Genomic DNA, 27950 nt, shown 5'->3' on the forward strand with positions numbered 1-27950 from the left:
AGTATTTGTGTGTAAGTATATATGTAAGTATTCATGTGTAAGTATTTGTGTGTAAGTATTGATGTGTAAGCATATAAGTGTTCATTTGTAATAATATGTGTATTTGTGTGTAAGTATATGTGTAAGAACATGTGTAAGTGTTCATGTGTAAGTATATATAGAATTATTCATGAATAAGTTTGTGTGTAAGTATATGTGTTAGTATTCATGTGTAAATATATGTGTAAGTATTTGTGTGTAAGTATATGTGTTAGTATTCATGTGTATGTGTAAGTTTATGTGTAAGTATTAATGTGTACGCGTATGTGTAAGTATTTGTGTAAGTATTTGTGTGTATGCATATGTGTAAGTATCAAAGTAGTAAATAATTAGTGGTTTCTCTCGCAGTCAATTCAAAGTGTAAATAATCACGGCTTATTAACAAACTTCTAAACTTTATAAACATATTGAACTGAGAAGTAGCTCCACTTCTTTGATCTGTATTCCAGTACAGAGACAGAATACCCACAGCAGTGAAACAGGGCCAGTCCAGCATCCAGCTGCTGAGGGATGCCCCATACAAGCCCACTGCTCACCACTGACTCTGGCATGAAGCCGCTTTTAAAGAGCTTTTTATTTTTATTTTAAACTTTGTGTGTCCTGTCAGTTTTTCTTTTACTTTTGCTACTAATCAGCAAACAATAAGACGGTTTGGTAGCACAAATGTAAAGAAATACACAACTAGCGTGCATGCACGTTTCTGTGAAGTTTTACTTACTCACACAGTAGCGGAACAATAACATGGGCAGACTCACAAAAGAGGAGGAGAAAACAACAGAACACACACACACACACACGCATGCGCGCACACACACGCACACACACACAAAGTGAGAGTTTGTGCTCTGTGCTTCATTCCCTTAGACATCTCTATGATGGATGGCTTTCAAACACATACTTTATGAGAATTGTATTCATCTGATTCCCAGCATCCACATTTAACGGAGGCAGGAGTGTGTGTGTGTGTGTGTGTGTGTGTGTGTATGTGTGTGTGTGTGTATAAGAGAAAGAAAGAAAGAAAGAAAAAGAAAGAAAGAAAGAGAGGGAAGGGGATGTAAAAAGAAGACAAGCTTCATGGACTGATGGAAAGGTTAGAAAATGAAGAGCAGAACGTAGTTTTGGAAGTGGTCTTTTTTCACCCTCAAACGCACAAAAAAACCTACAAAAAATAAAGTCCAATGACTGCCAGTGTTTGCAATGACCACTACAAAGTTTAAAGTTATTGCTATGCTGGCTATGATGCTAAGTGCATTTATCTGGTTTAACTCGGTGTCTGTAAAATGCCAGTCAGTGTCTCGCTTAGGGCTTCCAACTCATCAGACAGGCAATCAGGCCTTCTGCTGAAGGATGTGTCATTTTGAAAAACACTGCTGGAAAAGTTTGTAATGGACACAATCATTATAGTGTCACACTGTAACTTAGGAGGGCATCAACAAAAGTAAAGTACAGATTATGTCTCTCTCTCTCTCTCTCTCTCTCTCTCTCTCTCCGTCTCTCTCTCTCTCTCCCTCTCTCTCCGTCTCTCTCTCCATCTCTCTCTCTCTCTCCTTTCCCTTTTTCACAGCGATTAACGCCCTGAGGAAAAGACAATAAATCCAGGACGTGCTGAATGAACGCCATTCATCATATTCATTTTCCTGTCGATACAATTATGAAAAGCCTCTGGCCTTTCTCTCTTTCTCCGGAACTCAATTCTGCTCAGGGAAAACGCAATTAGTGTGAGAGTGGGAGAGGGCTTTCTCTCCAAGTCCCTCTCTCTCTCTCTCTCTCTCTCTCTCTCTCTCTCTCTCTCTCTCTCTCTTTCTCAGTATCTCTTTCTATCAGTGTTTCTCTCCTCTTTCCCTCTCTCTCTCTCTCTCTCTGTCTCTCTCACTCTCTCACTCCCTCACTGCAGCTCTCTCGTTCCTCGCACGCTGATTTCTGTTGCCTCTTTCTCCTCGCTCTGTATCGGGAGACGGGGTCATTGCACATGCGGCCCGTGGATCGAACCCAGACAGGCTGGAGCACAGACTGACATCTGCTGGTCAGCTGCAATGAGAAGCGCTGTTTCTTCTCATTCTGGTCAAAATGCCTAACAGCATTGGACCAGAGTACAATTATTTATTTACAGTAAAGTAATTTATAGTTCATAGTTGCTTAAATACAGTTCAAACGGGTCAAAGGTCTAAAACGACCTTCTCATTACGGCGTCCAAAGTCACATCCATGACACAGTTTCCAAAGTACTGTACACACAAGCATCCTGTAATGTAACTGTTCTTGTACAGGAGCCTGCAGCTGACATGTAGTGTAATATGTCTGTAACATCTTCTAAGCTGATCACATCCCTAATGCTCATGGCTGCTATTAGATAGCAGAGTTTTCTTAACGAGAGCATGGGAAACCCGAAACGCAGTGTGTAAACCTGCTTAGCAGAGCGGTGAGTATGTATTTGCTGAAATGAAAGCGTGTCTATAGAATGTGGCAAATTTATGTGTATATCTGTGTGTGTGTGTGTGTGTGTGTGTGTGTGTGTGTGTGTGTGTGTGTGTGTTAGTTTGTATGTTTATGTCTATCTTCAGTGTGTGGAGAGTGTGGTATGCTTCTAACTGTTCAGTGTCACGCAGCAAGGCAGGTCAGACACTTGTGGATGACAAAAGGCAAACATTTGATTAACTTCATAATCCAGGAAGAAAGTCCGAGAGGCAAACAAATCCGAAAGCCGGAAGCAAGGCAGTAAGACAGGGGCAAACAGGAGTGACATGGGCAAGGCAAAACTCAAAACTAGAAATGTAAATATACACCGCTTGGTCTTCTCAGGTAACTAGAGGCAATACTTCGCAATGAGGAATCGTGTGAGCAGCTGGAATTGTACTCTAGGGATGATGATCTCCCCAGAGGCTTCTGGGAACTGTAGTTGGTGATTGTTCTGGAGGGTTGCATGACATTCATTAAGTAGGAAGATGTATGTTTTACTTGTGTTTAAAAGTATTTGAAGTGGTTGTCAAACTGAGGTTTATTGCAGATCATAAGAGCATCACTGGAAGTGTGGCGTGGGGAATTCCCATCAGTATATTACCCCTACCTGCACTTTCCACTGAAAAACACACAAAAGCTTGTTACATTTTACTGTTGTTATTATTATTATTATTATTATTATTATTATTATTATTATTATTAATAATAGTAATAATAATAGCAGTAGCATTGTTGTTGTTGCTGTTGTTTGCCAGCTGTTCATTATTAGTAGTATCATTGTTTATTTATGTATTTATGTGCATTATTACTTGCTCAGAAACAGATAATCATTTGTTGTGTGCCTAAGACTTTTGGATACTCCTGTACATATTGTGAATACTGAGAAGTTGTTGCACTATGAAATATTGCCCTTTAGGCAGTAGTGATTCACAGGCTGTCAGGCATTTCCATATGGCACATCACCTGAAACTTATTCAGAAGTATCTCACAGTACAACTTTCTTTTAGGAATTGAGGAATTTTAGGAAATGATCATGGCATGGAAACAAAGCTTCCTAAACTTGTCTTAAACTTGGAGTTTTATTGTCCTGTCTGGGTTACAAGAGAGCTTTTGCTCTTCCAGTGGCTTCTTAATCATACACGCGGTGCTTTCTGTGAACAACACAATATATGAAGTCAGGGGTTAGAGCTCGATAAATATTCATTGCTGGGTGTGTGTGTTTTACAAGAAGGGTGATTTGTTTTAATGCAATGCTTCCCCTTGAGTTAAATATATGAGCAACAGCCACTATAAATGGGATGTTTGATGAGCTATTTTCACAGTTCTTTATGAACAAGAATATGCCCCAATATCACTCATACACTGCAGTGCACAGGAAAACAAAAGAATGAGAACAGAGAGATGGGAAAGGGATAGAGAGAGTGTGAAAAGAGGAAAAAGTGTAGGAAGCACATGAAATGAAAGAAAGTGGCTCTGCTATCCTTACTGCATCTGGGGACTAAATTATTAATCCTCTCAGTATTGCTGTTGCAGGGAGAAATAGGGCTTGAGAGAGATTGTGTCAGGGAGAGAGAGAGAGAGAGAGAGAGAGAGGGAGAGAGGGAGAGAGAGAGAGAGAGAGAGGGAGAGGGGAGAGAGAGAGAGAGAGAGAGAGAGAGAGAGAGAGAGAGAGAGAGAGAGGTGGACAGAGTGCATGAAGATGGAGCAGGAGAGCATAGGTGAGGGAGAAGAGGAAAGAGGGAGAGGGAGAGAGAGTAAGAAAGAGATGAGTGTGAGAGAGAAAGAGAGAGAGAGAGAGAGAGAGAGAGAGAGGGAGAGAGAGAGAGAACGTTGGGGGCGGAGCAATAAGATGAGTCAATGCCCCTCTGGCCCTCCTCTGCCAGACTATTTAAAAGTTATTAACACACATCTTTAAAATAGAGAGAGAGAGGGAGAGAGAGAGAGAGGGAGAGAGAGAGAGCATTAGGCACACAGAAAAGCTCAAAAAGGAGATAAATCCAGTGAAATCTTTTCTTAGTCCTAAAGTGCACACAGGGCAGGGTGCACGGATGAGGGGACGGATGGATGCGATGTGTGTGCAGTGCTGGAGACGAGCGCGACAGGCCAGGTGTGGGCCGGTCGTCCACAGTGGGTCCCGCCCCCCAGTGCAACACTCCCTCTCTGCACCCCCCTTTCTGGTGCTAATTGATTCTGGCTGCGCGGAGCTGATTGGTGTGAGGACTCGCGGGGGCTGAGGGGTCAAACCAGCTGTCTCCGAGCAGTGTGTCCCCCACCACCCACCTGCACGAGAGAACAGCTCCTTCAGCGCCCCCTACAGGACACCATCGCACTGCCCCGCCGAGAGAGGTGCAGACAGAAACGCGGGCAGGAGATGAGCAGAAAACAGGAGGACAGCTCCTAATGTAGATTTGATTGCCGCCGGACGAAGGTGGCAGGAGTTGCTGGTCCTGGGCAGACGGTGAGATCTGAGCTCGTGCTGGATGCCTGTGTCTCAGACATGTCCAAACTAAAGGAGTGCGTGTGCAGGTCTGGAAGCAAACAGCCTCCTCGGTGTGACATAAGAGCAGATTCACGCCCTATGGCAGCTGAATAAGTGTAACATTGATAAATGGTGTATTAATGTAAAGCGTTCAGATTTAAGAGCTGAAATCAGGATGTTTAGTCTCTGCCGATAAAACAGAACAAAAGCTCCTGTGAGGACTAATGAGATGCTGTATGACAAAGGAGGACTTTTATACTGGCAGAGGTTGTGAATGCATGCAAGCTATTTAAAGACCACAGTGTGAGAGCGAGACACTGAGTTTTGGAGGCTGTGAAATTGTACAAGATATGAAAACACTAGAAATGTGAATTTTTACCCTCATGAGTAAACAGGTGTTTGGATGAAGCTGCAATGTGAATCTAATGCATGGGCGTGCCCAGACCGCACAACTGTTAACCTGTGTCTAAGAGTGAGGTGGTGTGCCTGTGTGTGTGTGTGTGTGTGTGAAAGAGAGAGAGAGAGAGAGAGAGAGAGAGAGAGAGAGAGAGAGAGTACGAAAGAGGGAGAGAAGGACGATCATGTATGTGTGATGTCTTGTGTATGTGTATGTGCACATTTGGTAATTGGCCGTATATTAAAGATAGCTGTGATGCTGCCCTCTCTAACACAGCAATAAAGCCCACTTAGACTGTTTATTAAAACCACTCTCAGAGGGGGAGGCTGGAGCAACGGGGCTGGGAAGCCCACAAACAGGAAAATATTGGACTTTTTCTCCCATCATTTTTTGTCTTTAAAAAGTCCAAATGACCACTCAAATCGGGAAGCGCATCATTTCCTGTCATGCTGCTGAAAGCATGCCAGACACTTCTAATTCATCATTTCGCTGATTTAATAGCTGAGAAATATATTAAAATAATAAAAAGAAGGCTGAAATGCCCTGGATTTGCGGTGATAAATAGCCCTCCCTGGCCTGATCGGATTAGACGCGCTAACAGATATATTGCGGTCAGGATTCACGCAGGCATGCACGATTGTTTTCCAATAAAAAGTTGCATATTAAATTCCAACACAGAAGAGGAGGGGAGAGGTCCTTCCATCTGCAAACCCTCCAGAAAAAAAGACAGAAAGAGGGGAAGGAGAGATGAATGTGTAGAGGGGAAAACGCGGTAAGGAGGCTTAACTTGTAACATGGATGCTCTGCGGAGATGCGTTTTCTACGGAATCACCACGGCCAATAAGGAAACAGCACGAGGTGATTTGCGTGGACACTTCCAGCAAATTCTCACATGTGCATACAATAATTTCTCATGCTGGGAGCATCATATTAGCATGTTCACAACCTCATAAACTTTCATTTAAACACACACAGACACACACACGCGCGCACACACAGACATGCTCTGTCTTGCATTCTCACAAGCTCTCTCTGGCTCTCTGGGGACAACATCTAGAGTCTCAATGTCCTCCGACTCATCAGGAAGTGCTTAATTGTAATTAATTAGCTCATTTGTTTATGCAAATGTCTGCAATTAAGTCATATTGTTTGTTAAAGGGATAATTTCCTCAATTCGAAGAACATGTCCTGTATCTGAGCACGGGCGATGTTCGTCTAATTAGGAACATTAGTCTAAATTTGTAATTAACAGAGCATAATTAGGCAGAAGAGGTAACGTGCACGTGATCCATCAGTGCAGGCACTGAGACAAACAGATAAACGGCATTGTGCGCAGAGACTTTGAACGCGGACGGAAAGCAAAAGGAGGCCAGCAATCATGTGGTAAACCTGTGGCCGAGAAGTTTGGAGAAGTGTATTCAGTTAGAGACCCAATGAGTGGAGTCAGGCCTCCGGGCCATTCAGGGTTTGTTAGAATTATTGCCAGCATTTCAGTTACTTACGCACCCGTCCTGTCGCCTGCTGACACCCATATCTGAATTCCAGCACACACTACTGATTACACAAGGTTTGGCTTACAAATGCCTAGATAGTGTCTGTTTGGTTTGTATGTGTGTATGTGTGTGTGTGTGTGTGTGTGTGTGCGTGTGTGTATGTGGGGGGGGGGGTCTGGGGTTTTTTTTCTCTTTGTTCATCCTGAATGTCTCCACAACAACAGAAAATCATGATCAAGCAAATCAAACAAAAATGATTTGAAAACATTTGGAGGCCAAGGTTAAAGCTTCTGTGTAAATGGGTTATTTCACAACCTACTAACCCACTATTCCAGAGTTCACTGGAAATCCCATAAAGGTAGCATTACAAGTGAGCTTGTATGTCTGAAGAAAGGCTGAAAAAGGAGAGAAATAGGGAGAAAATAAAAGAGAGAGAGCGAGACGAACAATGTTTAGGGTCAGAATTGTGGAAAATTGAAGGGTTAAATCTCTTTCATTATTACTTTTGGAATCGGCCTAAGGGGATGCAAGTATAAATGATTAGAGAATAAGACAGAGAGGAGAGAGAAGGAACCAGAGAGATGAAGTGGGATGAAGACTGAGGAGAAAAAGAGAGGGAGAGAGAGAGATTTCAGAGGACTCTTATAAATCATAACAATCATAACCTCAGGACACTTCATGACAAAGAGGGGCGAGAAAGAGAGAGAGAGGGAGAGAGAGAGGACAGCTTGATAAACAGACACATTGAAACATGGCCTTTTAAGCCACAGAGGGTTATGTTCTGTGATTACACGCAATGAGGTGTGTCTGACAGCTCCCCCTCCCCCTTTGAGGCCTGTGTGCAATGCATAGTTCAAGTACAAACTTTGAGTGTGTGTGTGTGTGTGTGTGTGTGTGTGTGTGTGTGTGTGTGTGTGTGTGTGTGTGTGTGTGTGTTTGCAGTGGTCATTTCACCTGGACTCACCTGGAGATTAGATGGCACTGAAACAGGTGTGTGTTCTGTCATTGGGGAATTCAAGCGAAATTTCTACTAAACAATTCCATAGCACTACTGGGTTCTATTCACTGGTGAAAAAAAAGATATATATAGTGATGGATAAACAGCAGAAGAGGGCCATAGTGATAAATGTTGCAATCTCAAGCAATAGCAACATCAGGAACAAGCAACAGCGAAAGCTCGAGAAATATCAGCGGCTGAGAGAAGAGCTGGAAAAGATGTGGAGGCAACAACAGGTCCAGTAGTAATGGGAGCACTGGGGGCTGCGACCCCCAAACTGGGAGAATGGCTCCAGCAGATCCCAGGAACAACACCCGAGATCACCCGTAGATACTACGCAGTACCGGAAAGTAGACTTAAAGTAGTCTTGGGCAAGGTTCAGAAGGACACACTTTGGTCCAGGGGTGACTGGCCTGTCATGGAGTCTTCTGCATCCTCCCTGCCGAGGTGATGGCTGACCAGGGGAGATCAGCAGATGAAGCCATCTCACTCTAATTGGTTTTTAGTTTTAATTTCTTTGTGTTTAACACAAATAGAATAGTTGCATTAACACTGGATGGGCCACTGTAATAAGCTTCTATGACCTGCAGGAATTCCTAATCATCAATTCGCGCATAAGTCTAATGACCTACTAATCTCATACACTTATTAAGAACATCCGTCTCTCACTCGCTCTTACCCCACCCACCCCCACCCACCTCCCCCCGCCTGTGCCCTCCTACCTCGGTGCGTCTTTTAAAGGGAGCTAATTAAAATAGCCATTTGGCAGCCCAATGCCCTAATTGCTATTCCCATCATTGCTAGTCGATTGGGGGGGGGTGAGAGAGTGGGAAAAAGAAGAGATGAGTGAGAGAAAGATTGATAATGAGATAATGAGTCATTAGAAGCATACATTAGTGTCTACCGCTGTATCTAATACCCTCTCAATCAGTTTTAGCTTTCTTCGTTCTCCTGCTCTCTCCTGTATCTCTCCATCGATGCGTCCATCTCTGCTGCTCATGGGCGGTAGGGAGAGAGGTCTTCTCCAGGCTGCCAAGGGATTCCTCACAAAGCAAAAGCTTCTTTCTTAACTGCGATGTTTCTGTTTTATATTACTGTATCTTAACATGCACAGGGAGTTTGCCTGATCCAGTCTGAGGAGCAGTGATAGTCATAGTGTACTGTAAATGTGTCTGTTGCTCCCTCTACTGGTGGAATACCATCACATCTACCGACGTTAGAAGATATCGCTGACAGTTGGCAAATTGGTTAAAAGATTTCCTTCTAGTTAGGTTCATTTGATTGTAAGTTATCAGTATTTGAGGTGTAGTATTATTTTTATTTTATTTGCTCATATAATAGAAATATATAAAAGAAACTAATGGAAATTTTTTTTTTTATGAATTATACAAGATATTCATATATGGTAGTCACTAAGGTATTCAGACAATCATTACAATATTCTGTGATCACAGATCACATCCTGGCCAGTACCTGATTACATGACCTTGGGCGAGCCAGTCCACTTACTGAACAGATGTTCCTGATGCTCCTGACTGCTGCTTCCCCAACAATTACTGTCCCTAATGTTATGCAAAGAGATTAGTGGAAACTTTAATGACTGCAGGAAATGATCTGGGCCTAACCATCAGCACTCATACCGTTTGGAACCTCAGAGCTGCGAGGGGCATTGCTCTAAAATACTCACTACACACACACACACACACACACACACACACACACACACAAACACACACACACACACACACACACACATGCAGTGAGAGACAGAGAAAAAGAGAGAAAGTAAAGCAAGAAAACAGATAGAGGGGGAAGAGAGAGAAGCAAAGAGAGAGAGAGGGAGGGATGGGTATACAGAGAATGGGAGAAAAAATTGAATTATAGAGATGAATATATGGACATTATAGTTCTGTGAATCATCATTACGAGACCATTAATAAGGATTTATTCTTCTTTTTTTGGAAAACATCTTAAAGACAGAGCTCATCTATCATTGTTCTAGTTTACCAGTCTTTGAAACTAAATGACGTCTCTTGCTCTTTCGCAGCTTAGGGATCAGGAAGCCATTGATCTCATTATTAGTGTTTTCAGTCAGAACCTGTCTGTTTTCTTTCCTGCTTTCCCAGTATCATTGTCTTTCTTGCATTTTTCCCGTATCTCAGGATTTGGAGGAACGTGTGGAAGCCTCCCAGACTGGAGATACAGAGAGCCCCTTCAGAGAGAGAAAACGCATGCAGTCTGGGTCAGAAAACAAGTGGGGTGCCCCCTTGTGTCAGATAATGTAATCGACCTGGTAGGCTGCTTTTTGTGAGTGATGTGTGTGCTGGTGTCACTGCAGGTGGGCCAAACTCTTTACACTAAGGTGGTAAGACAGGATCTGCCACAGTAACTGTCTCACAGTGGCTATAGCAGGTCACTGATTGGGATGATGGCCAGCAGCAAGACATTATTGCCAAGCGTGGCTGACTTCTCTCCCACAAACCTTCACAGTGTCATTTGTCCAAACTGGGCCATTGCCACAGCAATGGCCTCTGGGCAGGCCCGGCCAGACTGGCAGCAAGGGTACCCAAAGACATCGCCTCCTTGCCGGGCTTGCCAGTGCTCAGCGCAGACACCGTCACCCCTCCAGGAAGCCTGCATAGCTCCTGTAGCAGGTCCTGGTCTGATGAAACTGGTCCAGCACAGGTTGTCGAGGTGGCATGCCAGGAATAGCCCCCACGGACATGCCAAGGTCGGTCAGCTCCACATCGTGGCGGGTGTCTCTCAGCCAAGCCATCTGCATCCTGTGTTCCGGCGTGGTGCTCACATGCTACAGGTGAGTTTGTGGTCTATTTGCTGGACGCCCATCTACGCTGCCTCCTGGGCCAGGCGTCCCGCGACTCGCCCAGCGGCCCCACGAGCCCCGCCGATGGCGCAGTCTGACTGTTCCGCCTTGACATCCGTCTCGTCCAGCTTCAGGGGAACCAGGATTCAGACTTCAGGACCCTGCACAGGCAACAAGGATGGCCTAAAGACATCAGCACCTCATCTTGCCCAGCAGAGCTCTACATAAACACCTCCAACCCTGCACGATCACCAGAGCTCGGTGTAAATGCCTCCGATTGCAGAACCCACACACCCAGTCACTCGATACACTACCGGGTATAGTAGTGGAGCTTCTTCACCAGCACTTACAAGAAGATGATGAAGAACAAGACAACAGTCACTGCAAGCAAGAAAATAAGTGTGCAGTTTTGGTTATGGCAGGTCTGCACGTGTTTCTCCTCTAATACACCTGACTCAAATCACCGGGTAATTTTCAAGTCATTTATAAGATAATTCAGTTATATTATGGCAAGGAAAATCCTAGGACTGGCAATGGATATTGCATCTTAAACTGAAATCTTAGCTCTCCAGACTGGATACTCTTTCAGTAAGATTTTTATGCATCTCTTGTAGTAGAATCAGCCAGAAGCCACGAACCACAGAAAATGCCAGGATGATTCCAACCTGGCAACCGCAGAAAATGCCAGGACCATTCCAACCTAGCAACCACCGAAAAGAATGAGAAAGAGAAGAAATACGAGCCGAAGACATTTAAACTTACTGGATCAAAGGAATGGCTCTGCCCAAAAAACGAACGTAGACTAGATTCCAATGTGGAAAGAACATTTGCCCTGTTAAAATGGCATTTTCCTTGTCAAAGTAATCTTACATCTGAACTAATAACAAATAAGAATGGTTATGTATACATGCCCCCCGCCCCGCCTTTTGAAAACAGAAATATTGCCACTCTACACTTCCTGCTGATGTCCTCTCAGGTGCTGGTCCTGTCCACTTTCACTCATGTTGAAACGCTAATGGATCCTCAAGTGTTATCGACAACAGCATACCACACAAGGGCTAGGCAACACACAGGTCGACTAGTCTAGTCGACTACTTATCCCTCTCAGAGATCTGTTATCTTGTTTACATGCTCTCAGTGCTAGATTGTGATTTAGAAACACAGATAATAATGATAGACCTAGATAGCGATAATGGCGTTACATCCTTGTGACGTCATGAGTTTGTTCTTCGGGCTGTGGTGTGTTAAGATTCGTTTTACAGGTTACCTACATGAAGGCGCACTATAAGAAAACCAGTGAGCTGCAGAGATGACTCATCGTCACAACACGGACGACCTGATTGGCCAGTGGGATAATCAACCTCTCTTTAAACACCTGTGTCGCTCATGTGTTGGTGGTCCTTGGTGTCAGTAGTTGCTACGTGTGGCACGGTAGCTCTGAGGTTGTCCAGTCACTGTCAGTTGTACACTTTCTCTGAGATTGGTGTGTTGAGTTTGAATGTTCCTGTTTTCTGTCCCTGGGTCTTTGAATAGGGCCTTGGGAGTTAGAACTTTGCTGTTTAGCAAGGTTCTTGGAGAGACAATTATGAGTGTATTTGATCATTAGAGGCTTTACGCACAGGCCTCGGGAGGTTAATGCCTCTTCTTTCTGTCTGGAGTTGTACGGTTGGGTGCTGTGTTCTTTTTGCCTTTGTTGTGTTTCTGTTGTGTTAAGGAGTTGAGGTAAGAGTGATTTATTTTATTTTGTTTTGTTTTAGGGAAGTTTGTGGTTTAGCCGGCTTTGGTAAACTTTTGTTAGTTGTATTGGTGTAAAGCCCACCCTGAAGAAACACTCCCATTTAGATTCGATTTATGTTGCTGTTCTTATTATATATATTTTTGTTACCATATAAAAAAGAAAACAATAGCATCACTGAAAATCCCTGTACAGAGTGTGTCAGCCATTTAACAAACTTCAGGAGAATACAGTGGCCGTGAAGTGTGTTAACGCCCAAGCTCTTAAACCAGAACCATCTATGCACTCAGACTGAAAGGTTCCCGGCAGCTTTTTGATTGGGAAACCTGCATACCAACAGCATTACAGATTAAAAAGTACTGACAGACAAGGGGGTACTAACCAGCACTAACGTATTTGGTACTGTGGCACACATGGTGCTGGCTACCTGCTACAGTATTTTGGAGTAGCCACTGCTCAAATAAAGTGAGACTGAGTCAGTTGCTTTTCATAAAAAATTTTAATCTTGGTATTGTGGAATAGCTCAACAACTAGTGTTAAAACCCCCGTATTTTAAAGTATTTTTCCTCCATACTCAAAATGTTATATTATCAGGAAGTATGTGATTAAATGTTGAAGCAGAAGTATGTAGATACTGAGTACATAAAATAACCTCCAAATTATTTTTGTGCGTATGTATACTGCCCAGTTTAGCGTGTGAAGACATAGATAACACTAATTGACTGTAGCGAATCATAAGCTACCCTATATCGCATATTCATGCACTGTGAACTTAACTGACCCTCCCACACTGCATTCAGCATTGCTCTAATGGAGTTACAGGGATAAACGTTACTCTTTACATTTTATTCCAGAGAACGTGGCCGAATCAAAATGATTCCAATGTCTTGCTGGGGTTTGTAGTAGGAGTTTTGCTGTGAATTCATTTGAAAATTGGACTCAACACGGCTTCGGATTTGCCAGCCGACTAAATCTTAAAGCAACGCCTTTCCCAACACTTTACTGGAGGCAGTGTGTATGATAAGTTGGCAAGTCTTTATTTGTAATTAAAAGTCATTGTTTTCATTTGACACTTGCAATGAGAACATAACGTGCAGGATAACATTTGTTAATGTTATGTAATTTAGCTCAGCTACAAATTTTTATAACGTTGTATGATACGATTCACTGAGATTTTTGAAACTGCCATTTTTCGACACTTAACGCAGTGCATCATATCACACTAGTCCACAGAGTCATAGTCTATGAGGCCCAGGTCAAGTCTTCCGGTCTGCTACACGGTAACCACTGCAACAGGAACGCCATTGCTAGCAGGCTTCTCAGCTGTAATGGCGATGGGGTTGATCGCTGGCTGAGTGCTGATGACCGTCACAGGCATATTATGATGTTTTATCTCTCTGTGCATCTGGCACCAGGAGCACCAAATGCAGAAACAGGAAATCATAATGTCCTCGAACATGCTACCCTGAACACACAAAGATTAATTTTCAGTTCGTTTTCTGTCATCATTAGGGAACATATAAAATATATAAACATGTATAAGCATATGCATTTCTTGCAAAGGTTTTTTTGGGTTTTTTTTTACAAATGGGCAGTCAGATAATTTTTAAGACTAATGCTTATTCACTATAAAAAAACAAACAAACATTTTCACCCTTTTTAAATTTACACTGAGGTTTTAAAAAACCCTTTTAATTTAATTTTTTTTTATCCAATTGATATTTTTATGTTTCAGTGAACAGAAATGTTTCTCCCCTTAAATCATTTTCCATTTCTTGTTAGTCTTGTTGCATTAAAACAACTCTGCTTTCTCTGCCATTGTTCTGCACTGCTGTCTCTGACCGGTCGGTGAGTGACGTCTCTCACCCTGATTTCGTACTTGTTCCGCACTGCTGCCCTCATGGAGAGAGTGACGGGCGGAACACACACGGCCATGCCGGATGCCGCCAGAAGCCCTGGTCCCAGGATGTCGATGAGGGGCAGACACATGGCCTCCCCGAACTCAGACGTGGTGGAGCAGGCAAAGCAGGGGCAGCACCAGTAAGCGTAGCAACCTGAAGTTAACACCAAATGCCTATGATACAATGTACCCACTCTCTTCAGCATGGAAACAGCCCCTCCACCAACACCCTACCCCCAGAAAGTCTGTGGACATCTGTCTGTATGTGAAAAGGTGGTCTGCAGCTCCAGCCAGTTTATCCAAAATCTGGTCCTGGATTTAGTACTTACTTTGCACTCACTGAGAATTAATTAATATCATAGAACATAAATATTCAAATCAAAGTCCACAGGGTACACATACTGCCAATTCTCCACCCTCCCTTTAACTAGAGGTCAGGTGTCAAGACACAGTTATATTAACTTTTCATTTAATTGATGGTGATTACAAAAACCAGGATGGGAACCTGGATGCTGGAGCTGGAGAGCGCTGATGTGCTAGGGCTCTATACGGGCTGTTCTAATGGTATCCACTCACAGGAGTCCATGTCTTCACAGCACTGGCACAGACCAGAACTCCACTCTGTGGTCTTGGTCCCTGTCATCATCGTCGTCTGCTGAACTACTACAGTGGCTGCCATGATCGGTGGAGCTAATCCTGATACACTGGAGGTCAAAACAGTGCAGTGTCAGCGCAACCTCAGTGTTACGACTTCATTTTGTACACAAACCCACTGCTCAAACATGCAAGCCTATGCCTTTTTAGCTATGGACAACAGCAAGAGAGAGGCACAAGAAGCACATTCTGACAGCGATGGAAAACCTGCTCATCCTGTTTTCAGCTTGACAGGAAATAAGTTAAAGCACCTCTCAAGCCAAACTCTGACTTTTAACACCTGTAGTTACCTATCAACATGATTTTTAAATGAAATCAGTAGTCCAGTTCTCTATAATTTTGACTAGATAGTTCTTAGAATGTCTAAATCCAGAGAACTTTGATTTGTGAATTAATTTCACAATCAAGCCCTTGACAACAACTGAATATTAAAAAAAATAATAACTGACATAAATCTAAGAGTCCCGAAATCTAAGACATATTTAATGTCAATGATAAGCTGACTCACTTTGAAATCTAAGGAGATAAATCGTTTAAATAATCACACATCGAAGTCGTTGTGCCGTCACAAAAGGATAACTTAAAAAAGATACTACTTAGAAAGGTGCTATTTAAAAAAATACTGCTTAATATTATTAAAGAAAGTACCAACATCAGTAAATCAGACAGTTTGTTGATGGGCATGAGAACTCGTCCACTTACCTGTGCAGGCTGCTATGTTGCTCACCGCATAGATCAGGACTCTTCATGGAATACTCGCTTAGCTTTTAGCGAGAGGCACAAAGAATTCATGGTATGTGTTATGAATTTCCCTAAATCTGATACCCGTGAAGAGACTGAACTTCCATGTGCCGCTCAATGTATTTGTCATTTGCTATTTTCTTCTCTTCTATGTGCTTCATCTTTAGTCTGCCAAACATATTTGAAGCAGACTGCTATACATGCAGATCATACCAGGCATCTAGGCATTGGCATTGGAAATGTGCAATTTTTTAAAATGATGATCACGTTTGTCAAGGTCAGTTTCGTGCACGTTCGTATATTTACTCGTGGTCGCATAGGGAAATGGGTTAAATGAAGAAAGAAACATTTTTCAAGAGGTTCGTGTAGCTCAGTATGTTCCAGTCCTGGTCGCGAGACTCACCTGAACTAGATATTTTGTACAGACACTCCAAGTTTATGCCAGTTCATTAGCTGCTCATTGGTGTGAGGTGAACTGCGAGCAGGAGGAACGCAGCATGGCGTAACCCTGATGTGTTGCCACATTTATTTGGTTTCATGGGTTTGTCATTTGCTGAAAAGAAAGTGCAAATTACTACGTGTAGCATTATTTTAATTATTATTACATAGGAACCTAAAATAAAGTGCTAGTGCTAAGTGAACTTCTTACAAAAAGATATTTGTAAAATATATACATATACTTTATAAATGTACTTATATATATATATATATATATATATATATATATATATATATATATATATATATATATATATATATATATATATATATGTATGTATATATATATATATATATATATATATATATATATATATATATATATAATTTAAGTAGTGAAAGATGGGATATGGTCAGGTAGGTGTTACCCACTGACTCGCAGGCGGTGACACGCTGATGCTCACTGCGCAGGGAGGGGTGCTGTGTGTCCCTCTCCCAGAAATATCTGTAATTTCAACAGTTCTGTAAGTATTTCATAGTTTGGGATCAGCTGATTAAATCTGTCTGTGAAATGCTCCTTAGTTGTTTTCTGCATCTTTGTCTCCACCTCGCTGCTCTCACAGTGACCACACACTCTCTCCTCTCTGGGCAGCCAGGACGTTTCTACAGGCTGTGGTCACTGAGCCGGTATTTGGTCAGGATCCGTCTCTGCTGTGGATCTCTGACACTCAGGAGATACGGGTCCAGTCTGTATTCTCTTTTTATTGCATTTTTAAGCATTCGAATTTGTTTTTTTGTTTTTTTTTATTTTACTTTGCCCCCTGATGCCCCCTGATGCCCCCTGCTGCCCCCTGCTGTAGCCCACCAAACCTCCAGCCCAGCCAAGTACTTCTCCATTGCCCTTGATGGACATTGTCATGCAGGAGTTTCAGACACACACACACCATCGGGACCAGACTAAAACTTCTAGAAAACCAGACTAGACATTAATTGCTTATTTTTTTAATTTAATTACTATTTTTTTCTCTTTCACTACTTATTCTGCTCCTTATTGTCTATATTGTTATGACTGTGATGTCTGTTGTCGGCCAGAGGAGGATTGGCCCCCGCCTTTGAGTCTTGGATCCTCACAAGGTTTCTTCCTCATGCTCTAGGGAGTTTTTCCTTGCCACTCTCTTCCTTGGCTTGCTCACTGGGGGCTTGTACTTGGAAATTTGTAAAGCTGCTTTGTGACAACATCTGTTGTAAAAGGTACTATATAAATAAACTTGACATACAAACACAAAAAACAAACAGCTGGACATGCTAACACAAAAACTCATACATACTCACACACAAACACTTTTATACATTTTACTGTAGTACAAAACAAGAAATGTACTTCAGAAATTCTCTTGCAGTTCCCTAAGGCTCAGTGCTTGGCTCTTTCATCTTTTCGCCCAATAGCTTCCTTCTTGGTGAGGTAATATCGTTCCATCCCTTCTCCCTTTCTGCTTGTGATGCAAGGATAACCCAGACATGCGGGTTTCTCCAGCACATCATCAAAATGATCTGAACATTTTTTTTCCAGGACTTTCTTTTTCAGTTGCTTGTTTAGTCTCTTGTTATCTCACTTCTGGCCATTCTCCAGTAGTTCCTTTCACATGATCCAGAATGCAGCTGCACAGTTTGTGTTCACGCTTCACACACATCACTTCACTGCTGTGTTTCCTTCACTGGCTTCTTGTAGCTGCCCAAAGGATTTAAGACCCCAATACTTGACTACTAATACCTAATACTAATATCTAATACTTGAAGTCAAAAATAGACTAGCTTCCACCTCCCTGAAGGCCCTGGTCTCAACCTGCAACATACTGCAAACCCTTCATGTCTCAAGTACAGCTTGACGTGAACCACACCCTTTGAAAACTGAATGTAATCTTTAAGACTCTTCTGTGCACTGTGGTGCCTAGAAGGTGTTGTGAACTTCCCCTGCCAGATTAAAGAGTCATTTCTTCAAAATGCACTTTCACAAGCACTAATCCAGCATTTAGTAATACACAAATCCTTTTATTCTAGTGTTGTATTTGCACTTGCCTGCACCAGCTCCTAATCTGACAGAAGTTTTATCTTAAACTCACACACCGAAACCAAATCCAAGTCTCTTACAGTGGTATCTTTGATTCTAATCCATTGTACTGGCTGGGATACACTCTATGAGTAGATCACAAGTCACTCTGGATAGGAATGTCTGCTAAATGCTGTGAATGTAAATGCAAAATGACAGGGCTTTAGCCTGATGGTATGCTTGCATTCAACTATCTATACTACATTTATACTAGTATAAGTTCCACTAAGACAACAAAGAAGATCTATACATTACTCTGTACAACAGTATCTACTAAATTCTGTAAATGTAACTATGCTTGTAAATGTAATTTTTACTATAGAACTTAAAGTATTCAGTGTAAAACAGGCGAACCAATTTTAGTAGTTTTATTGTATATTTTGCACATAGTAAGTTTCAACAACAAAGAGGCAAAGATGAGTTTGCAAACAAATCAACTGGGAAGGTCTCAGATCTGAGAAAAATTATCTACACCATATTCCAAATCATGTCAGTGTTGGACTGTGCTCAAAGTGCAATAGTAAACACACTAAATCTGTTTACTGTACAATTTGATGCAGTAAAACAGTAAAAACACAATAAACCCATTTACTTCAAAATGAAACCAAAGGAATTCCCTAAAGGAAAACAACAGAACCAGAACATAAACCTCTCAAACAGAAACACAAATAGAACAGTGATCAAAACATTAATTATGCAAATATTGGATAAATATGGGACAATACTAAGTCAAAGTTCATAGAACTCTGAGACAATTACCCGTATCAGAAAGGTTAGCATGGATAAAACGTAGAACAAACACTGACAGACATGGGAAATCAGGATAAATCAAGGGAAACACTTCCATATAAAAAGCTTCAAGATTGGGACTCCATATTTCCTAATGAGCACTTTAGGCAGTTACTGGGTGGGTCGCGTCCCGACAAGGGCGATGGGGATGGCGCGACTGTCCATCTCTCGAGCCATCTGACACCATGCACAGGCAGTACAGAATGTGGCAATCGCACAATCTTTACATATGGTGCCCTGTGAATAAATAAACACACACAAACACAATCTTAGATCCTTTAAACATCCAGTTTCTTTGGAAATCTTATGTACTTTACCACGATTATGAATGAATGAATGAATGAAAGATAGACAGACAGACAGACAGACAGACAGACAGACAGACAGATAGATAGATAGGAGTACTGAAGTCATGTTTAATTCGTGTTCCCTGTACCTTTATGCCATAGCGATGGCGCATTGAGACCCTCATCGCAAGTGTAGCAGGGTGGGCGGGGCCAAAGATGTCCAGAAGGGGGAGGCATAAACACTGGCCATACTTTCGCGTTTTTACGCAGGCGAAGCATGGGCAACACCAAAAAGCGAAACAACCTGAAAACACAGACGTTTCCGAAGATGGTGAGCGACAACACTGGACAGAGACACAAACCCACACCAAATCATGCATTAGGCTACGCGGTTCATTGTTTGCTGTTCAAACTATAACCAAATACAACATTAGGCCCTATTTAAACCAAAACAGTTGTATTTTTATTAGAGAGATAGATTTGATTAGATTAGACAGCTTTCGTGATTTTTTGCCTCTGCTGCTCCCCATAAAGAAAGTACAAGAGCATACACACGCACGCCATCGTCAACACTGGAGTGTCTTACATTGAGGCTTGTTGTCACAGCAGTCGCATATACCCGACGTCCACTCATCAGACTCTCTGGCGTCCAGGACAGGCTGCGGCTGGGCGAACACCATCTTGGTTGTCATGGTTGCAGCTAAAAGGGCACAGTACCATCACTGGCTGTCACCCGAGTCCCAACATCATTTACCAAGCCAACATTTATTTAAGTGGAATTGGTTTATTTGTGCTCTCATCATAAACGGTGGCCCAGGCTGCTGCTTTAGCTGTGAATGTGTAATCAGCCTAACTCTTCGGAAACAGCAGGATCACTGACCGTTCAGGTATTTCAAAACGTGCACGTCTACGAAGCACAAACAGACCTAAAACATACTTAAATTCAACCATTTAGTGCATCTCCAGTGATATAAATAATAAAGATCTATTTTGCTAATCCTGACTCACCTTAGGGATCCGCTGTCTGATAAATATTAAGGCACAGATAGACACCGTGGACAGCCCAGTTCTGCTTTATACTGAGAGAAATATTTCAATAAGAGACTACTTTAACCTGTCCGACTTGATCGCGAGACTACCCGAGTTGGGTAGGGCATGCCATGAAAGAATTCCACGTCACGCTAAAGTGAAAAAACACGAATCCCTCATTCACTGGCCTTTCTATGGTAGCTTTATGACGCATAGCACATGCATGCCGAGATGCGTCCATCCGCATTTCTGATCTTGCACATCAGCTGAACAGAGAGAAAGGAATAAGTTGATTAAGGGCTCATGGTATGAGAATAATAAAGGGTAAATCCGTTTTCCAGTCTTTAATCCAGACATCCAACTGGAGAGATTCGTTAATCGCGTGACGCTATACTTTTTTGAAAATTGGGTCTACCTTTGCAATTATGCAAACATGCAATTATGGATTTCCTTGCAGTATTAACTCAAATGTGAGCATGAAATGAATTGACGGGAGCGGGGCAGTTATTTTGTAATGCCAGTCTTTGAAACGTACTATAATAGAATAATAAGGATTTTTTTTTTAAAGACTCATGAATTTGTAATTTGTAATTAGGCAAAAGAGGCTCTGCGTCCAGGAGGCGTGACGCAAGAGGTCGAGTCGGGAAATCCCTTCGATGTCACAGCGCCAGACGAGATGTGCTTTAGAGCCAGCAGCTCCCGGTGCAGAGCAGCGGCTATTGGGCTACAAACATTTAAGGTTAGCCGCGAGAAAACGGTAAGAATCTAGCCGTCTGTGGCCATCAACATCACTTTAAAGCAGTGGCGTTAAAGAGGTTTTACATGTGCGTTTTCAAGTGAGGACAGTTGTTGTTTTTTTCCTGTTTGGCTAAAGAAACACACGCCTCCTTATTCCGTAAACTCGGCGTCGTGTGAGCGGTCTCAGACGGGGATGATTTTTTCTTAAAGCAGTTTGTCTTCTGCACTTTTCGTTTGTTACCTTCTTGCGGTGCCACCATGACGGGCGAATGCATTTACGTAGCCCTTCCATTACGTTAGCCTGTAGCCTTATTCGCTTCATCATGCTGCATTCATTATAGCGTCTCGAATGAGTCTTGTTTATTTTTGTCAACCATATAAGACCTCCATCAGTCCTGGATGCTGTACTGCTGTGGAAGTAAGGAGAAGGAGGAGAAGGAGCACGCGAGCGCAGAGGCGGCTTTCCAGAAGACAGAAGAGCCTCAAACTGTGACTGTGAAAAAGCAAGCGGACCCTTCACTCGCCGGGATGCACGAAAAATCCGACATGCCCGAGCTCCTTCCCCCGTCCAGTGCGTTTCGATCCAGCCCCCGTGTCCACCCTGAAATGCAGCATTCGCGGGGAGAGATCCCAGAGTCCCCGCAGCGGAGTGTAGGCCAAAGGGCTCCAATGCTGGGGCAGATTGGACGGTCCAAAAGAGGTGAGTACCTAGCGAGGCCACGCTTAACGAAACGATCACTCAATGCTTTTTTTCCCCCCCAGTGGATCTCAAATTGGTGGGCATGGGCAACTTTACCAATTTAGACTTACAATACAATAGCTTACAATAAACTGTGCTTTTTCAGTCGTGATTGAGGACGAGGACTTGGACGACGCACTGGACAAAAACGGACAGCTCCACGCGCCGTCTTGAACACTAAGATACGGCCAGACTGGGCCAAAGATTCCCAATCTGCGCACTCCTGGAAGGAAACTGCCTGTACACGATGGGAGTTTTTGTTTTAAAAAAAAAAAACAAGCACACAGCACCTAACCCTAGACGCATGCGCGTTACCTGTAGTTTATTCGCAGTTTTCCGCGCATGTCAGCACCGTCGTAGGTGAGCTTTGGTGTGGCAGGTTGTGAACTTGCTTCGAGTAGTGGACATGGAACTTTGCACATATGTAAGCAAAAAAAAATACAATTGACCAAAGTTACAGACCAATTACTGTCATCAGCGCGATGTCTCCTCTTGAGCTGTTATCATGGCTAAAACGCGTGACATATCTATTTACAGGTTTGAAGAGCTTTGACTATTATTTCGGGCTTAATACATAGACTACGGTTTACGTGAAGGTTTTTTTTCACTTTATTTTTACCAATATTAACTTGTCCTTTTAAAGAAAAAACGAATCGGCTGTGGCTTCTCTTGACAGATTGGTCTTTTCACCAAAGGTTTGCATTTTCAGAGTTAATGCCTTATTCCCTTTGGTTAAAAAAAACAGGGGCGTTAATGTCAAAGGTCATGCACGTGGCATATGCCGGTTTTGTGGTTGTTCGTTGTGTGTATTGTTCCACTTGATATTTTTGCGTGAGTATGACTGCATACTTGGTAATGTGGATACAAATATTAATTTAAACCAGCAATCGTATTTGCATGTTGTATGTTCAATTAGACTTTAAGCAAACACCATCGAAATAAAATGGACAAAAGCACAATCCCATTCAAATAAAATCTAAAGTTAAGTCCGAATGTTGACTTTATATGCTTTCAGTCATGAAATGTGTGTACTCTGGCCACGAGGTGGCGCTCGAGTCCAAGGCATGGCGCTGTCCGCATGTGCTGCTATTCCCTCTATCGACATCTTAGTTCAAGTCCTTTAGTCATTTTCCAACTGAGCTTTCCTTCATTGTAAAAAATAAGACGACTCAAGTTCGCTCCACTTCATCTGTTTATTTACATTAAAATTCATTGAATAAAATAATTTTAAAAAGATATGAAAAAGCCCGATTGGATACAGCAAGAAGTGAGTAATATGTACATATGACCTAACATGTTTACAATAAAAATGAGTCATTGCTCAGACCCAAGAGGGCAAGGCATTAAATAGCAAATAAGCATGACAAAAACAGATCTTTGTTCTAGAGGGTGGTGAAACTAGCTACAACCGTATACCTTTCTGCTTCTTCATTCCTAGGGCTTAAGGGAGGGGTCACAAAGTTGGATGCAAATTGTTCCACACTGCACAGGCATGAAAAAGCCCTCGGTATTCTCACTTTCCTATAAATGGAGTTGCGTTTTAACTGCCCCTCGCTGGGAGTCTTCACATTTGGTATAGGTGCCAGCCTCCTGAGAGGACCCTCTGGCTTAAGGAGATGCAGAACGTTACTGCAGGACTGTGAAAGAGGCACCGACGAACAGTAACTGGGAAGAAGGGAGAAGGCAGATGCACAGTTCTCCATGACCAGCTCTCTCCTCCTTCCACACCCTTCTGAGGTTAAACCAGTAAACGTTCCGTGACTCCCACAACGATGTCTCCTCCTACTATATGCCAATTACAGAGGGCTTATGGTAAATTAAACTCTAATAAAAAGGCACTTAAAGTAACAGTTTTTATTTTTAAAAAAAATTAAAAAAGAATAGAGGGGAAGGGGGCAGGGATTGGCCAAGGCAGGCCACCTCTGAGTAGAAGATGCCCTGGTACACTAATAGAACCTTGCCTTTACCTCATGGATTGCTGTAAAACCAAACAACACTAGTCTCAGATCAGCTGTACAGGAAAAACGTCTACCAGCACCCTGAAACATGCGACCACCTTAAAACCAGCCACCAAGGGGCACTCAAACGTACTCCTTGGTGCTGCTAGGGGGGCGCATCTTGGTTGGGTATTGGGGGTTGGACTTGGTCCGGGAGCAGGAGGCTGCCAGCAGGCCGCCACCTATAACATCCAGGAAGGCACCGGCCCACGCCACAAAAATGGCCGCCCCGAATTCATACCTACAGAGAAAGAAACCGGTACATAATTAGGGCAAAAAAAAAAACCAAACAAACAAACAACCCCCCCCCCCACACACACACACACACACCCACACACTATTTGCTGCCTTAAATGGACTTGTGCTTTGGACAGGTCAATTGTGACCAAATGAGGAAGACACCAAGCAATTACCAGTAACCGGACCGCCACACAAGCACAAGTGCCAACAGGTGCGTAAAGGGAGAGGCAGCAGAGCTGCTATGTTTTGCGCTACGTACTTTGTGTTGACTGGAGTGAGAGGGCTGTAGAAGTCTCTGATGACCTGCTGGGAGATCCAGGAACAGGCGATGATGGCACAGAGCGCTGCAGAGGCCAAAGAGAGGAGCGTCTTAGCCTAGCACACTGCACTGAAGAAGGCAGGGGGCCGCACGAGCCCTCCTAAAAATCCTACACAATGCAGACATGGTCAGGAGACTTCAAACTTACCACCCACGAGGATGATGATCCCTCCAGTTATGGAAATGCGGGACCTCTTCGTTTTGTCAGCCGAGCCACAGTTTGTGCACTTCATGCCCATGGTGGCCACACCGAGTCCCGCGAACGACAAGAGCAGGCTCACGACCATCAGGGCCCGTGTGGCCTGGAGAGCACCTACGCACAAAAGAGGGAGAACGCTTAGTAAAGTTGCACTTTGACCCTTCGGACCCACAGGGCTGTGACCCTATAGCTTAATATGGAAGGAAAGAAGATACTTCGTACAAGAAATCTTATTATTCCTATCAAAGGAATAAAACCAGGTCACAATACTGGGCACAGACGTGGCAGGAAGTGCACCCTAAACCAGTACAGGATCCAATACGCAACCGGTCTTGGAACTCAAGGTCATTGCAAACTTCAAGAGAAGCTACTCCGTGTCCGTCTCTTGCGGGAAACTTCTAAAAAGGCTGCTACTTTTTTATTCTTTATGACCGCTCATGTAAAACACACAAAAAAAAACGCACATTTTGAAAGCCCCAGCGTAGATTTGTCCAAAGTTAGAGTTGACAAACCATGATCATGTGACATGGTCTTCAGGGCACACGAATCTACAAGGACTTCCAAGCTCTCAAACTGCATGACTAAGGACCATTGTCCTGCACACACTCATGGGGTCAAGACCCATCCCCCCTTCCACCTGCAGTCAGGTACAACACAAACTGGTTTCATCCGGAAACTTCCTTTGAGAGACAGAAAGTGTGTGTTAGTACAGAACAAGTCTAACCAGTCATGGGGAAACAAGAGTCAGGTTTCTTTTACAGAACCTCCCACGACCTGCGTGTTAGAAAAAGCCAAGCCCCTGGCTTCCTGTGATCTGACCACACATTTGGTACAGAGTAAGCCCATTCTAAAGAGACTGTCCAAACGGAAACTGAGCAAACATGCAGCTTGTAATGGCGGTCACCTGCCATTCAAAGACGTTTGAGTTATTGGCTACATAGATCAAAAAAACCAAAGCCCAAATACTTCAGCAATATAACCACGGCAATATCTTATGAGGCAAGTGTAATTAGGGAACTTATCAAAGCTGGCATGCATTTGTATTTGTAGATGTCATAAAAGTAGTGTACATGAGATAAGGCTTTATCAAATGCTCTAATAAAGGAAAACAAACAAACAGTCTTGGAGCTGCCGAAATGCCAGCCATTAACAGCCGGTATAGCCAACATAAAGACGCTCGGCACTTTCGCAGTCTGACCAAAGTGGAAGAGCCAGAACAAACGGATTCACCAGCGGTTAGAACAACGTGGTTGCTGGGTAACGGCTAACTGCAACAACATGAGAAGGTTTATTACTATTCCGGCACTACTAGTATCGATCAGTTCCTCTTTTTAAAACTTAAGCGAGATGGGGGTTTTTTTGTTTTTTTTTCAATGAAGATGGCCAAAGATATTGGTCATCATTCTTCTTAGCGCGTAAAATAAGCACACCATAAACCAGTTTGAGATTTGCGTCGATTACAAACAAAGCAAATGACGGCTGTCCTCTCTCCCCTCCTTACCGATACTGGGACATTGAGACTTTTCTACGTGGAGGAGGGGAAGAACGTGCCTTAAACAGACAGCCCGTGTAATCATTACTCAAAGCGCGTAACCCAGGCGTGTCAGCGCCCTATATTAGACATTTTCGTTCGTGATATTTCAAGAGCAAAAGCGTTCAGTTGTGCCAAATCTCATTCCAATGTGACCAACATACTGGCAAAGCGAATATTCTGCTCTTATAACGAGTTCGGCAGCCTACTCTGAACGTTTCCTTGCACCCCTTCGTGCAAAAGTTCCGTTTGAACCCCGAGGCAGCAATCATTTATTAAACACCACTCCCTCTTCTGAACTGTTTTTTTAAAAAGGAAATTATAAATAGTATAAACTGCCTATGCAAATGGGCGCAGCAAAAGAAAAAAAAAAAACCCTGCTTTTAAAGGCTCAGCGAATCTTGCTCTCCAGTGCCCAAGTCACCGCTGAAAACCCAGCAGACAGGTGCGTGCTCAAAGAACCACTCCCAAAATGCGCGGCCTTATTTGGGAGACTTCCATTCCCCGAAAAACAATTTTTTTCCTATATGCCTCTATGAGGCTGAAACCCGGAACGCACAATCGTACAACACTGCAATATTGTCCTAATATTTGGACGCGTATAACGATGTGCTACATATTAGGTGTTTGGCCCACCTGTGCCAAGACCAACCCTCCTACGATGCACAAAACGAGGCTAGGAGGTAGATATTAAACCACTGTCTACAATGAAAAACAAGTTTCAATGTTTAGTCGCCCAAAAAGTAATGGGCGCAGTATGCACTCGAGAAAACCACATTGCTAGAGGGGTGCGAAGAGGAAATATTGCTCACGGAAAGCAACATAATGCCTGCGCCATTCTCGAGCGCTCACCCTTTTTTTTGCTTGCAACTGTGTATCACCAACCAACAGTTTTAACAAGATGAGCACTGCTTTCCGTAGAAGCGCCGGATTGTGTCAAGTCTACCTTTCGAACATGTTCAAATGTAACCAAGGTGAAAACCAAACCTACAACGCGTTTAATTAATAGGTCCAGTAGGTTTTTGTAACTACATTTGCGCTGGTGTACGGTACTCACTGTTGAGCTGAAGCATAGAGTCGTAGACTTTGCATTGCATCTGTCCCGTGCTCTGGTAGGCGCACGACATCCACAGGCCTTGGTACATCGCCACCGCCGTAATGATATTGTCCCCCACGTAAGCGGACATCTGCCACTGGGGCATTATTGTGCCAGCCAAGAGACCAACCACGCCAAGCAGCGAAAGGACAAATCCCAAAAGTTGCAAACTTTTATTCGCCATGATATTAAACCGATGCGCAAACGAGGAAAATTAATTTGACCTCAAACGCACGGGACCACCTATATACCAAGTTGTAGATGTAAAGATCTTCAGAAACGTCTCGTATATAAAACGTGGCTGTAGCCCAAGTTGCGGGTTTCTAAAGAGACGTACTAAAAATCAACTCAAGTAATCGCCCGCAAAATAACAGGCTATGTGAAGGCCTAAAAAAAAGAAACACGTCGTATGAAAGCGTCCTGTGAATTCCTCTTTCCAGCTGGCGATGGAGTTTGTAGGCACCTGTTCGCTGAAGCCACACCTCGAATGTGAGATGAACGGAGTAACAGGTTGGAGTGTTTAAGGGGAGCACGAGATACTGGAGGCGGAGATGTATTCGGTTTCGCCTTTGTCGCCTCACGACGTCATCGTTTCGAAAGAAGAGAAACGTTTATCTTATTTTCACCGGAATCAAAACCAGTTTGATTTCACTATATCTAAATATGACTAAGTCAACAAGTAAAGCAGTGACTCATTTTTACCTGCTCATAATTTGGGCTACAAAT

General features: G+C 43.1%; 4 protein-coding genes across 5 annotated transcripts; 1 reads left to right on the top strand and 3 right to left on the bottom strand.

Moving 5' to 3' along the window:
* Positions 1–12906: 12906 nt before the first annotated feature.
* Positions 12907–15820, bottom strand: LOC113588746 (cornifelin-like). Its single transcript, XM_027028070.3, has 4 exons — positions 15677–15820; positions 14897–15024; positions 14287–14474; positions 12907–13885 (listed from the first exon to the last, which is right to left on the bottom strand). Exons 1-4 carry the CDS (start codon positions 15721–15723, stop codon positions 13694–13696), a joined length of 555 nt encoding a protein of 184 aa, XP_026883871.3. The 5' UTR covers positions 15724–15820; the 3' UTR covers positions 12907–13693.
* A 2800-nt stretch (positions 15821–18620) lies between these two features.
* On the bottom strand, positions 18621–22045 carry ponzr2 (plac8 onzin related protein 2). 2 transcript variants are annotated; one of them, XM_081702707.1, is made up of 4 exons: positions 21929–22045; positions 19923–20036; positions 19486–19640; positions 18621–19286 (listed from the first exon to the last, which is right to left on the bottom strand). In XM_081702707.1, exons 2-4 carry the CDS (start codon positions 20026–20028, stop codon positions 19161–19163), a joined length of 387 nt encoding a protein of 128 aa, XP_081558833.1. In that variant the 5' UTR covers positions 20029–20036; positions 21929–22045; the 3' UTR covers positions 18621–19160. The 2 variants fall into 2 exon arrangements, with proteins under 2 accessions (XP_081558833.1, XP_026883870.1); XM_027028069.3 differs by lacking the exon at positions 21929–22045 and adding an exon at positions 20345–20455.
* Positions 20854–22087, top strand: LOC145652414 (uncharacterized). The gene is made up of 3 exons (XM_081702708.1): positions 20854–21122; positions 21486–21803; positions 21949–22087. Exons 2-3 carry the CDS (start codon positions 21503–21505, stop codon positions 22014–22016), a joined length of 369 nt encoding a protein of 122 aa, XP_081558834.1. The 5' UTR covers positions 20854–21122; positions 21486–21502; the 3' UTR covers positions 22017–22087.
* A 934-nt stretch (positions 22088–23021) lies between these two features.
* cldn7b (claudin 7b) lies at positions 23022–27728 on the bottom strand. The gene is made up of 4 exons (XM_027028067.3): positions 27186–27728; positions 24547–24711; positions 24339–24423; positions 23022–24080 (listed from the first exon to the last, which is right to left on the bottom strand). The coding sequence occupies exons 1-4, from the start codon at positions 27406–27408 to the stop codon at positions 23924–23926; spliced, it is 630 nt and encodes a 209-aa protein (XP_026883868.1). The 5' UTR covers positions 27409–27728; the 3' UTR covers positions 23022–23923.
* Positions 27729–27950: the final 222 nt, after the last annotated feature.

Source organism: Electrophorus electricus, chromosome 19, assembly GCF_041902795.1.
Source record: "Electrophorus electricus isolate QZ-2024a chromosome 19, ASM4190279v1, whole genome shotgun sequence".
Taxonomy (NCBI): domain Eukaryota; kingdom Metazoa; phylum Chordata; class Actinopteri; order Gymnotiformes; family Gymnotidae; genus Electrophorus; species Electrophorus electricus.

Bases quoted from the DNA above. Each gene is read 5' to 3' on its own strand.
- ponzr2 (XM_081702707.1), bottom strand. From the start codon at position 20,028: ATGACAACCAAGATGGTGTTCGCCCAGCCGCAGCCTGTCCTGGACGCC. The intron at 19,641-19,922 runs GTAAGACACTCC...CTGTGTTTTCAG, and splicing joins CTGTGACAACAAGCCTCAAT to GTTGTTTCGCTTTTTGGTGT. The intron at 19,287-19,485 runs GTACAGGGAACA...ATTTATTCACAG, and splicing joins GCCATCGCTATGGCATAAAG to GGCACCATATGTAAAGATTG.
- LOC145652414 (XM_081702708.1), top strand. From the start codon at position 21,503: ATGCTGTACTGCTGTGGAAGTAAGGAGAAGGAGGAGAAGGAGCACGCG. The intron at 21,804-21,948 runs GTGAGTACCTAG...GTGCTTTTTCAG, and splicing joins GATTGGACGGTCCAAAAGAG to TCGTGATTGAGGACGAGGAC.
- cldn7b (XM_027028067.3), bottom strand. From the start codon at position 27,408: ATGGCGAATAAAAGTTTGCAACTTTTGGGATTTGTCCTTTCGCTGCTT. The intron at 24,424-24,546 runs GTAAGTTTGAAG...TGGCCTCTGCAG, and splicing joins GATCATCATCCTCGTGGGTG to CGCTCTGTGCCATCATCGCC. The intron at 24,081-24,338 runs GTACGTAGCGCA...CTTTCTCTGTAG, and splicing joins CTCACTCCAGTCAACACAAA to GTATGAATTCGGGGCGGCCA.
- LOC113588746 (XM_027028070.3), bottom strand. From the start codon at position 15,723: ATGAAGAGTCCTGATCTATGCGGTGAGCAACATAGCAGCCTGCACAG. The intron at 15,025-15,676 runs GTAAGTGGACGA...TTTGACCTCCAG, and splicing joins CAACATAGCAGCCTGCACAG to TGTATCAGGATTAGCTCCAC. The intron at 13,886-14,286 runs GTGAGAGACGTC...TTGTGTGTTCAG, and splicing joins GGAACAAGTACGAAATCAGG to GGTAGCATGTTCGAGGACAT.